The following is a 12,336-nucleotide window of genomic DNA, read 5'->3' as shown; positions in this document are numbered from 1 at the left end:
AGCACATCTGTCAAACTAGCTAAAAAATGCTGATGTGCAGTGAGCAGTTTGTGACTGAAAAGAGTACGTCTCTATCACAGCAGCAGAATGTTAATTTAGTGGTATATGCATTTAACACTGTCAAAATAGTAATTTATTGCTTTTTATTTTTCTGTACACTTAATACACCCATTACAACTTGACCAACTTATTTTATGAAAACATGGAAACATTTTATGCTTAGCCCTGGTTTATTTTGAATAAACAATCATGCATTCCCACTAGATTAATACTTTTTCTTCAACTAATCAGAATGCTCTGAGAGGTGAGCACAGACTCCTCTGAGCACGTATGATGTTTTCAGCAGTAGAGAACATTCGTTATTTACTCATCTATTTAAAATAAGAGTAATTTTATTTAGAGTTTTTAATTACCCTAATATTTTTAGCCAAAATGCCATCTACAAGACTTTGCCAAAATCTGTAAGGGTTAATAAATGCAAGGCCCTTTAAATTATATGTTCATCCTCTATTGATATCCTTATCAAATATATATTTTGGCGGAATTAAAAAGTTTGAGCACATATAAGTCACAGCACTGACCGCGGGCACGTGCGAGCAATATAGCAAAGTGAAAGAGCGTCTGTGGTGGTGGCTGGGTGTACTGTAGCTAAAGCAGTAATCTGCTGCAGTCAGTGACTGATTAATTAATTCAGGCGCCAGAGTATGTGTCGCGGCCGGAAATAACTTGATAAATGGGCATATATTTTGTCCCACCCCTAATCCATAACCCAACAAACAAACAAAAACGAAAGTCACTCAGTTATTTCGTGCACTCTTGGGGGCCCCCTGGTGGCCTTTGGGCCCTAAGCAGCCGCTTAGTTAGCTTATGCTTTGGGCCGGCTCTGCCCACCAGTGACAATATAAAGCCATATACAGTTTATCCAACAGTTTATATACATAAGAATGTATTAAAATATTAAAACCAAACACACATAGAGAGAGAGAGAGTCTAAAAACAATTCTGTATGAGGAACTACTTTCTTCCGCCATTCATTCACATCTGCAGCTGACGTCAGATAAGCAAACTGTTACTAATTCACCAACGTCACTTTAAAGCTAGTATTTGGATGATTGTCTAGCAAAATGCCTAAAGTGATGACAAAACAGGTGATTTTGCTCACATTTTAAGATTATAAGGCTGAACGGCATGACAGTCTAAAGACATTTCCCAGTATTTCTCTGTTGCAATCAGGAGAGCACAATAATTAACCCAGAAAAAAAGTCAAAGCAAAGCAAACACTAGAATACTGTTGTGTTTGCGATAAGGAAAAATGCTAAACACATGCGAGCATTTCTTCTTTCTTTTACCGAACTAGTCTGCAATAGCGAAAACACGAGACTCAAAACTAAAAAGTTACTCAAGCTAACACAAAAGAGTGGCCAACACAAAATACATTCCTGATATGCGAGTCCTATCTCAAACTCAATACATTACAATTACTATGTTATAAATACAGCACTACAACATACAAAAGAGAGAGATTGACTTAGAAAGTTTTCTCCTCTAAGGGCTTATTATGCATTCTCTGTCGCCATATTGTGGATTGACAATGTCAACCATCTTTGCTTAGCTCAATGACAGGCTGATGGATGCCGATGCGCTGTATCTCCGAAGTTATAAATATTTAAATAGGCACTATCCTTATAAATAAACTGCATAGTTGCAATCTAAACAACTACATTCTCACCTAAAAAAGCCTCAAAAGTACATTATGTTGTCCAACAGCTGCAATATTTGTCAAACTGTAGTGAGTTTCTACTACAGTTTACTAAAGAGATCTACTGTCCCTCTTTGTGGGCAGAATAATACACAAGGGTGAAGAGGCTGTCCGAGTGCTGTTATTATGGGAATTTCGCACAACTATCAGCTAATAAGATTTGAGAACCAGATAGAAATGTTGTATAACTGTGAATACTCTGCCTTTATTAATGACAATTTGACTACATGCTTTTTCGGTTTGAGGATTTGATTCACCATTCACTATTGATTCATCAATTGAATTGAATTTGTGGAGTCGGTTTGAGGATTTGATTTATAGTTTGACCATTTGATTTATCATTTGATGTTTTAAGTATTTAATTTTTTTTTGCTGTTACTAGCAGGTGAAAAAGAAACTGTTATTTAATTCTTTTGGTTTTTTTTTTTAACATTGTCTCCAAAATATATATATTATACAGAGACAAGATTGTCAGAATTCAGAATTATTAGCCTTCCTAAACTATTTGCCCCTCCGTATACCCCCCTCCCCAATTAAGTAGTGCTGTCGCCTCACAGCAAGAAGGTTGCTGGTTCGAGCCTCGGCTGGGTCAGTTGGTGTTTCTGTGTGGAGTTTGCATGTTCTCCCTGTGTTCGTGTGGGTTTCCTCCGGGTGCTCCGGTTTCCCCCACAGTCCAAAGACATGCAGTACAGGTGAATTGAGTAGGATAAATTGTCCGTAGTGTATGAGTGTAAGTGTGTATGGATGTTTCCCAGAGATGGGTTGCAGCTGGAAGGGCATTAGCTGCGTGGAACATATGCTGGATAAATTGGCGGTTTATTCCGCTGTGGCGACCCCAGATTAATAAAGGGACTAAGCCAACAAGAAAATGAATGAATGAATGAATAAAAGTTTTAATGAATATTTTCTAACATTTCTATTTTATCTTTGCCATGATGACATTACATAATATTTTACTAGGTATTTTTTAAAGATTATTCAGCTTTAAGTGCAATTTTAAGGCTTAACTACTTTGATTGGGGTAATTATAGGCAAGTCATTGTATAACAACGTTTTTTTTTTTTTGTAGGTGGAAAAAAAATGCTCAAGGGGGCTAATAATATTGACAATAAAATGTTTTTTTATAATTAAAACTGCATTTATTCTAGCTGAAATAAAACAAATAAGACTGTGAAGACGATGTCTAGAGACCTCCAAACATCACAACAAAACTGGTATCTGAAAACACCATCTTTCATTTTCAAACGCCTGAGTCTGACAATAGTGTAATTCAGAGTTTGGCCAAAGGGTGGCGGTTGGGCAGGGGTAGATCCATGGGGATCAATGCGCATCTACGAGTCGTTCCGCGCGTCCACACTAGGAGGCGTCGCCGCTACCGATTCCCCCATTCACTTTCATTCACAACCGGAAGAAGCAGTTTGAATGTGTCATACCATGTAGCTCCAGTCTGAAGTTAAAGTGTCTGGTACCAAGCGTTGGAAGAACCACTGTCGGCAACCCGAAGAATACAACAGAAATGTAGCTGAATAACCGAGAGACGTATTTAAATCTCCGCTATCTTCATCAGCAGATCTAAAGCGATAATCGGTTATTTTTTTAAAACATCGTGCATTTCCCTAGAGGTAAGCTAATATTATATCATCAACTGTTTGCTCATTTAAATGTAAGGCAATTGAAGCTTTCCATCCAACTTGGTGTTGTTTACACGAAGCGGTGCATTGATTGAGTTATCTTGTACCTGTGGTGTTGTGAAATAAGCTGATGCAGACAGAGCTGTCAGATGATGTGCAGCGCACTGACTTTAGCTTTAGCCCGCCTCACATACACACTCATACACACACTCCTCTATTCTGCATTTTCTTCGCACTAAACACCTTATTCAGTGACAACCTGCAGGGATTTTAGCAGTTCTTGTGCTTGGGACGGTAGAAAGATTTATAATCGTAGGAAAAATGTATGGGGACGTGTGTGCGTGACAGCCTGAAGCTAGTTGCTAACTAGCCTAGCGAAGATTCTGGCTTATGCTGACGCGTTACAGGACTGACGTCACGCACAGCTGTAGAGGCCTTGACTGTACAATGCTATGCGAGTATAGTGTACAACATATTTACAATGATAATAAGCATATTAATCATTGTCATCAGCATAATTATTACCTTTAAGCGTTATTATTACTACTAAAAGTTAGGCCTATCTGCTGAAATATTCTTGTACTTAGTGTTTTGCTTTTTCTTGAAAGTGTCATGTAATAGTTGAGTTATTTTGGTTTATTGGAACTTATCTGGGTCGTTTAATTTGATTGTTTTGCGAACAAAACATCTCTGCAAAACTGCATAGTCAGTAGCTGTGTTTTTAAAGATAGCATTTTGATGATATTGTTGATTTCAGGTTATGTAATGTAAACGTTTTCTGAGTTTGTGCAGTAAGTGCACACCATGGTATTCTCTATTATGCAAATAAACTTATCAGTTCCATAATGAAGACTAATTGAAAATGAGGCAATGTTGGCTTTATATTTGCACATTAATTCATCTTTGAACAGTGACAGCTTGTGTGACCAGGTATGGGACGATAACCGTTTTCAAGGTATACCGCAGTTTGTAAATGTAAAGGTTTTAAAACCATCAAAATTTTCTGCAATAGATATGTGCATGATTTTTATTTACATTTTGTTTTGTTTTTAGGATAACAGTATCTCCAGCTGAAAAGATATCCAAATATGCTGTTTTAAATTGCAATAAATCTGTTTTTGAAAATAAGGATGACAGCAGATGTCAATATTTAATTTAGCTTGACACGTTTACTCTTCCAAAATATTTTAAATGTTTCTCAAGATAAAATATATTGTGTTCAAAAGGGGAAAAAGTTTTAGTTTTTTACCCAGACATTTAAAAAGAATTTATTTTAGAGAGTAATCTCAATACCTTGAAACCGTGATATTTTTATCCAAGGTTATCATACCGTTAGAATCTTATACCAGCCCATGCCTCCTTGTGACAAAGCTTCTATATTATTCTTTGAATATTCAGTCTGAAATCTCATGCAAGTATGACTTAAACATTAGCACTATTTCAAATTTCTTTTTTATTAGTTTTTTTTTTACATGAAATATCAAATACAACATTCCTTTTAGAATTATCCGTCCATTTTGTTGTTAACACTACCCCAAATAAATACTTCCCTTCTTCAACAGCCTAACTTCCCATTGAAAAAACGAAATAAACATAATTAAGTAAAAAAATTAAATAGATAAATAAATAAATAAATAATAATAATAAAGATAAACAAATGAAAAAAAAAAACTTTCGAAAATCACAATCGCAATATATATAGCCATGCCTGATATCCGTTGGCCAGAAAGTGATGCATTTTTTATAAATTGTTAAAATATTGGTGTCTGTGATGCAGCAAGTCCAGAGACTGCTGTGTAAACTGTTACTTTATAAAATTTCATAAACAAATATTTTCTCAATTCAAGTGAGTAGCGCCGTAGAGTCGGAAACTGTATTTGTCACAACCTAACAAGTGGGTAGTTGTAAACAATGTATACAATTTTTTATTTAAATAATGTCAAATGTTTAACTTCAGCTGAAAAAAAGCATAATTAAAGATTATAATTGAAGGTTTTATCAAAATGAAAATTTAAAACAAGAAATGATTGTGAGTCTTTCTCTAGTTTCCACACAGATGGCATGTTTACCAGTTGCAGTTTATGCTGTGCAAACAAATAAGGAAAAAAAAGTTTGAGCAGGGCTTAAATAAAACAGTTTAATATGTATTAAAGTATGTATTAAGTGTTTTTTAATGTATTATTATTATTATTATTATTATTATCATTATTTATTTATTTATTTTTCTTATTTTTCTTCTTATTTTTTTAAAGAATTTGAGCTTTTATAGGGTGTCCGTGGGGTCATAAAAGTCTTAAAATATCTTACATTTTAAAAACTACATTTTAGGCCTTAAAGTCTTAAGTTCACTGACATATTGTGTTGTAGGTCTTAATTTTCCATTGTCTATGTAAATCTAACCATTCAGGCTAACACCCATGCAATCTGCAACAAGCCATCGCAGTAAAACTTTTAACAAAAACCAATATGGTTTAATATCTTAAAAAAAACCAAAAAAAACATTTGTTTAAAAGTTCTCCATGAGTTTATATATCTATAATTATAATATTAAAAAAGAAAAGAAACTTTGTTAAAAAAATGCATGTTTAACATATTATATAATAATAATATTAACATATTATTTTAAATATGTGCATAAGAAATGACTTGCTTTAATAACTAAATTACTAATAACCTAATAAAAAAATAAATAAATTCCAATGGCACAACTAGGCCCTTAGAGAATAAAATTCTTACTGTTTAGTCCTATACAAGTCTGAAATTTTATTCTTACTGGTCTTAAAATTTGACTTGATGAAAACTGCAGAAACCCCATGTTTAGGCACGGGCCGTTATAAGTTTCCGACGGTATGATAACCCTGGATAAAAATACCACGGTATCACAGTATTGAGGTTACTGCTCTAAAATAAGTTCTTTATAAATAATAAAAAAACCTTTTCCCCATTGAACACAATTTATTTTATTTTAAGAAACCTTTATAATATTTTGGAATAGTAATCATGTCAGGCTAAGTAGTTAAAATAAATAATTGATTTCTGCTCTTTTCATTAGTTTCAAAAACACACATTACTTTACAATACATAAAAATACATTAAAAAACATACATGTACCTTGGGAATGGTAAAACAGAACATTTTGGCTATATTAAAACCTTGACTTTTCCAAACCGCGGTATATCTTGAAACCGGTTATCGACCCATGCATACCCGTGTTACTGTAATAGTAGTTTACTAACTTGTTCATCTTTCTATCTCTTTCCAGAAGAGTGATGTCTGGAGTGTCCAGCAATGACTGTCCACACTTGGAGTGTGTCGGGGAGATCACCAAAGAAGAACTCATCCAGAAGTCTCATGTGAGTGAGTTCCTACTAAGCCTATTCACAGGCCTTAAAAACACATTCAAATGAAAGTCTTTCACACCGTTAGAACCTGTTAGATTGGGACATGTAATAGGTCATGTTATATTATGCCCAACCTGACATTGCATATGTAGCAATGTGACTCTTGCAGAATTGCACATTGCGATATCGATGCTGAAGCGATATTTTGTGCAGCCCTACTAAAGTTTCATTCACACAGAATGCATCATTGCAGACAAAACGATTTGGAATGGTTTGAAGAGTACTGCATTAGTAGGGGTACGTGATTATGAATAAAATGAGAATCATGATTTTTTTGCAAAAGAATAAGGATCATGATTTTCTCACGATTCTGTAGATGTAAAATTAAGGGTAATATTAGTAGGCTGTTATTATTTTTATTTCTCTAAAATCTGGTAATAATATTAGGCCTACAATGCTGGCTTATTGCTGGTTAAAATGCAGAAATTTGTATCGACTTAGGGTGGAGGACATGATAGTTTGTAAATTTGTCCTGGTTCTTAATGCACAGGGAAGTGATGATATTGGAATATAACTATTCATAATTCGGAAGTTGAATTATTATGTTTGACACATATACTTGTGATCTGTTATTAGCTATGTTTCCATCCAAAGTTGCAAGTTAAATTAATGCACAAAACAGGAATATCGCTTAAAAGACGTGCAAATAAAGCAGCGTTTCCATCTAATGAGTCAAAGAGAACAGAATCGTCACTTCCTGATTAACTGGCGCCAAATATAAAAAGTAAAAACAGAATTTAGGCAAAACTGTATGAATAATTTCTTTAAAAGGCTTTTTGTCTCGCTTTACGCATGAGCAACTAAATGAATGGCAAAGTCTATTTAACTGATTGTATTTTAATTACATTACAACATCAATGCTGTAAAAGGAACCGTATAAAATGGAAAAAAAAGTCACATTAACGGCTCACCGGAAGTTTATCATTATGGAAAGAAGCACTAGCTCTGCATATACCCTATAAGCGTGTAACAAAAAAAATGTGGAAAAAGTGAAGTGCTATGAATACTTTCCGGATGCACTGTATACTCACACACAACACTGTGTTCAGTGTGAAAGAAAGAAAACATCATATGCTTGTCATAATCATAACTCTAAAATGTGATATGATCATTTAAATTTAAGTTTCACTTTCACTTCTACAACTCATGCATACCTATCAACATTGGGATGTGAAAATAAGGGATATGCCCACCAAAATAAGGGATTCCCCCTCCCCCCTTTAAAAAAATCCCAAATGACTAAATATGTTCATTTGGAGCTGTTTTTTTGTAAATAAACAGTTAAATGATCAGAAATATGTTTTATTATTATTATTTACAAAAGAAAAATGAAATAGTATACATTAGCAGCAAATACATAAGCAAACAGTTCAGCTTATTAAAATTAAAAGCTATTATAATGAAATAGATTCAAGCTATCAAATCTCATCAGCCGTTTCTTCACTGTATAACTTAAACATTCTGATTAAAGAGCAACGAATGAATCTCTTATTTGTTTAGATTTTTTTATTTTCATTACATTAAATAACAGGTGTCACTTTAAAAATGCTAATGTTATAATGAAAGTTTTTGATTGCTTAACTTTTTATGCTCATGTAGGACTAAATTAGTTGTGTTTAAAAAAAAAACACCAAAATCGACATCTTTAGATATTATTATTATTATTATTATTAATATTATTTATAATTTTTAATTAATTATTAATAATAATAATTATGTGTATATGTCTGTTCAAACATGCACCCAAAACCCAGACTTTCACTTCACTTCAAATCGCGTGTACAGAATCCGTTTGGAAAATAGCGTCTATTTATCACTATGGAGCACGTCAGCTGACAGTCACACACCGCTATATGAGGATTGCATATGAAGGGGAGACGGCACCTGTAATGAAAAGGAAAGGGAATCCCGCGGTTTTTATATTTATTTCCAAGTGTTTTCATGCCTAAACAAAGCGAAAGCACACAACAGACTCACATTTAAGAGCAAGGGGTCGCTCCTGGTGGTTTGGCGGTATGGGTTGCGTATAGGGAAGCTCGGCTCTTTAATGTTTATTTGCCACCTTTCAGAGAAAGACTGAAAATAAGGGAGAAATACTGGAAAATACTTTTACGGGATGAAAGCGGGATAGAACTGTAAAATACGAGAGAATCCCGGGAAAAACGGGAGGGTTGACAGGTATGCTCATGTCATGACGTCACTTTGAGAAAAAAAACATACAAATGTGTTCATTACACATGACCTTTCTGAGCAAAACAAAATATCGTAATGCCCAATATTTTCCAATATCGTGTAGTACTCTACATGGCATATAGACTTGGAAAGACACTCATATATAAATGTGTTTGTTTTCAGGGTCAGTGTCAGGACTGCAAAGTTGGGGGCCCAAACCTTTGGGCATGTCTAGAGGTAAGCTATCTTTATAAGAGTGATGTATCTCCATCATTTGTGTTGATGTTGACGTGGCGAAATGGAAGTTTCCTTCATATAAAGAGATGTTTCTCCATAAATTGTGCCAACATTTTTAAAATACTCTGGTGAGAGTAATCTGGTGAAAATTACTTTTACAGGGTTTCCGCGCGGGTCTTAAAAAGTCTTAAAATCTAAACTTTAGGCCTTAAAAAGTCTTAAATTTGCTGTTCTAGGTCTTAAATATTTTTGCACAGGACTTATTTTTCCAATGTCCACGTAACGCTACATCTAATGCTCATTTAAATTCATTTTTGTTGTTGTTGCTTGGTTTTCGTGGTGTTGTAGTTCTATATTTCACTAGTCCAAATGTATGTTGCGGTATTACGACTACAAATGAGACCAACATGCAATAGCCAATCAGCTTTTCGTTTATTTCAGTGTGCGTGGCGAATGTGACGTCATTCCTGTGTTTGTGGAGTTTCGCTTTGGGTGCGACATGATTTAGACTTGAGGAGCTCAAAAAAATTGTTGAGACTCGAGTGAACAGTTTGCTCGGTGCCGTGTTTCATTTGAGTTGAATGTGAAACACTTTGAAGAGATTTTGTCTGATACAAGTACGACTGTACAGACATCCTTTTGATCCGTTCATGCATGATCATAGGGAGAACCAGATGAACAATAATTCTTGGCTAGAAATTGCAACAGTCGTGGGAAAGGACAGCGTTTTTGTAAAAGTTTAGAAAAACCTGAGGGATAAGTTTGTTAAAACAAAAATAAGAGGCGATGCAAAAGTGGAGACCAAGGTGGTTTTAATATTACAGAATATGTTTTTCCACCATTCATAGGTTTTACACTGATGTATATATTACATTTTTAAATTTAAAACAATTTACAAGTTACAAGCTAAAATTAAGTAACAAATGATGTCTTTGATAACTTTAAAGGAATATATGAGCCTGTCAATTTACAATATACTCAGGAATGTTGGACCATTATTTCCTTTTTTAGCTTATAAATAGAGGACAGAAACTAGCCAGACAGTAATGTGTGAGTTGTTGAGTGGGCAAAATAAAAAAAAAACGTCAGCATTTTTTGTAAGTGTACTTTTTTTTTGCTTTTATTCTTGCCATAATAAAAATATTTATTATGTTCTGTTGCCATTAATATTTAACTTTAATAGGTAGAACTGTTCGAGATATAAACAAAAGCAAGTGATGCATCAAAGTTTGATTTAAAAAATCTTGAATGGTTATAAAATTCTTTATAATCATTTATAATAAATTATAAAAATAATAATAAACCATTAGTTTAAAAACCCTCAATGATAATAATAATATGACCTAGTTCCGGAAACTTGCAACTTCTCTGTTTATTTGTCAAATTTTACTGTCAGATTTTTTTGGCTGCCCCCTGTCATTTAAAAGAATATCTCAATGGCGAATGTGTCAAGTATAAAAGCCTCGTCCGTTCCGTGAGGTGTGAGATGCATCGCCAGGCGAAAGTATAAATCAGCCTTAAGATGTTTGTTTTTTCTATAGTTCAATGGTGCATCTAAGCTGTCTTTAGGACTGTTCAATTTGAATACATTTATTTTATCACTAATTTTGTGATTTTGCATTTCCTCTTTGTGTATGCGTGTATTTGATATTGTGATAAAGGTCTTGCTTAATACTTAATGGTCTTAAAAAGGTCTTAAATTTGACATTGATATATGCAGAAACCCTGTTTTATGTCTGATAACTGATTAAAATACACAAATAAACATATAAAAATGTCTGTCTGTCTGGATAAAATCTACTTTTAACAATCATTTTCTAATGTAATCTACAGAAAATAATTGCACCTTTATTTCTTTCAGAATGGCTGTTCGTATGTTGGCTGTGGAGAATCACACACGGATCACAGCACCGTCCACTCTCAGGTTAGTAATCTTATTCACTGCTTTCACCATGTTTTAGCAATGATTATGGAAAGTAATATGCCAAGAAATAAAGATTTTATTTAGCAATTTATTTATTTATATTGTATTTATATTTATATTGTATTTAATAAAACAGGGTTTTTTTTGTTTAAAAAGTGTACTTGCAGCTGATGTTTTCACCCACAGTGAGCTGTCACTGAGTAGGTTTACATGGACACAATACTCGGATTTTAAAACAATTGAGACAATACTCTGATTATGAGTCTACCATGTAAACAGGCATTTAAAAAAATTTTTATTAATTAATTTATTTATTGCAATGACATTAATCTGACTTAAGTCATAATCGAACTTAATAGTAAGCGAAATAAGACATTTAAGTGAAGCATTCCTATTTTAGTCACATTACTGAAGCGCAGAACACCTTAATCAAACTATTACCATTTTGTAGTACTTTTTACTACATTTCGTCACAGGATGCACACACACGACAGCTGTCGTGCGGCTTGACGACAAACAAATAAGAATGGCTTTAAGCAGGAGAGAACTAAGAGGAAATTAGTGTTAAATGGGGACCTAAAGACGTTAATCAAACTATGTTGTAAAACAGAAACATGAAAGGATGATTCAAAAAGCAGCTCATGTAAACACTCTAATCATATTATTGCCTTATTCAGATTAAGGAAAATAATTAGATTACTGATGTGTTTGTCTTGTCTTTCCACGCACATATCTGAAGGCTCGAGTGATGAAAATGAATCGAATGAAATGTGTTTTAAGTACTTGCAGACAAAACAACGTTGAACAGATATTGAAGATGTTGAGTCTGAGATTAAGGATGTCTGTAAATTCTTTTTCACACAAAGGCCAGAAACAAGTTGGTTGTTAGGCAGCGTCTGGCCATCTGTGAGCATCTCTCAGGGTAATTTGTTTGGTACTAGATTGTTTGGAGAAGCACACATGTTGGAGGGAGTTTGCCTGATTCAGCATGCAGTTAGCATTGGCCTCCGGTGAAAGAGAGTGCTCTGATTGGCTGCTCAGCTACGAATCGGAGCAAGCAAACAAAAACTAAAGTAACGAAACTAGGCAAACGATGCAAGTCTAGGTGGAACACAAAGAAGCAGGCTGTCCAACTATAGTAAACTATATGGATTACCAGATCTGTATAGAAACATTGAGCGAGAATGCTGCTTTGCTTACAGGTTGTGTGCA

At 34.1% G+C, this 12,336-nt stretch overlaps 1 protein-coding gene across 1 annotated transcript in view; it reads left to right on the top strand.

Moving 5' to 3' along the window:
• The first annotated feature begins 3,174 nt into the window (after positions 1 to 3,174).
• usp33 (ubiquitin specific peptidase 33) overlaps positions 3,175 to 12,336 on the top strand; it is a 64,056-nt gene continuing 54,894 nt past the window's right edge. The window contains exons 1-4 of the mRNA XM_056471806.1: positions 3,175 to 3,381; positions 6,653 to 6,743; positions 9,147 to 9,200; positions 11,062 to 11,124. Of these exons, the coding sequence (XP_056327781.1) occupies positions 6,660 to 6,743; positions 9,147 to 9,200; positions 11,062 to 11,124 (201 nt within the window). The 5' untranslated portion in view covers positions 3,175 to 3,381; positions 6,653 to 6,659. The remainder of the gene's footprint in view (positions 3,382 to 6,652; positions 6,744 to 9,146; positions 9,201 to 11,061; positions 11,125 to 12,336) is intronic.

Source organism: Danio aesculapii, chromosome 2 (genome assembly GCF_903798145.1).
Source record: "Danio aesculapii chromosome 2, fDanAes4.1, whole genome shotgun sequence".
NCBI lineage: Eukaryota > Metazoa > Chordata > Actinopteri > Cypriniformes > Danionidae > Danio > Danio aesculapii.
The sequence above is the reverse complement of the archived record's forward strand: the minus strand, read 5'-3'. Positions and strand labels throughout refer to the sequence as shown.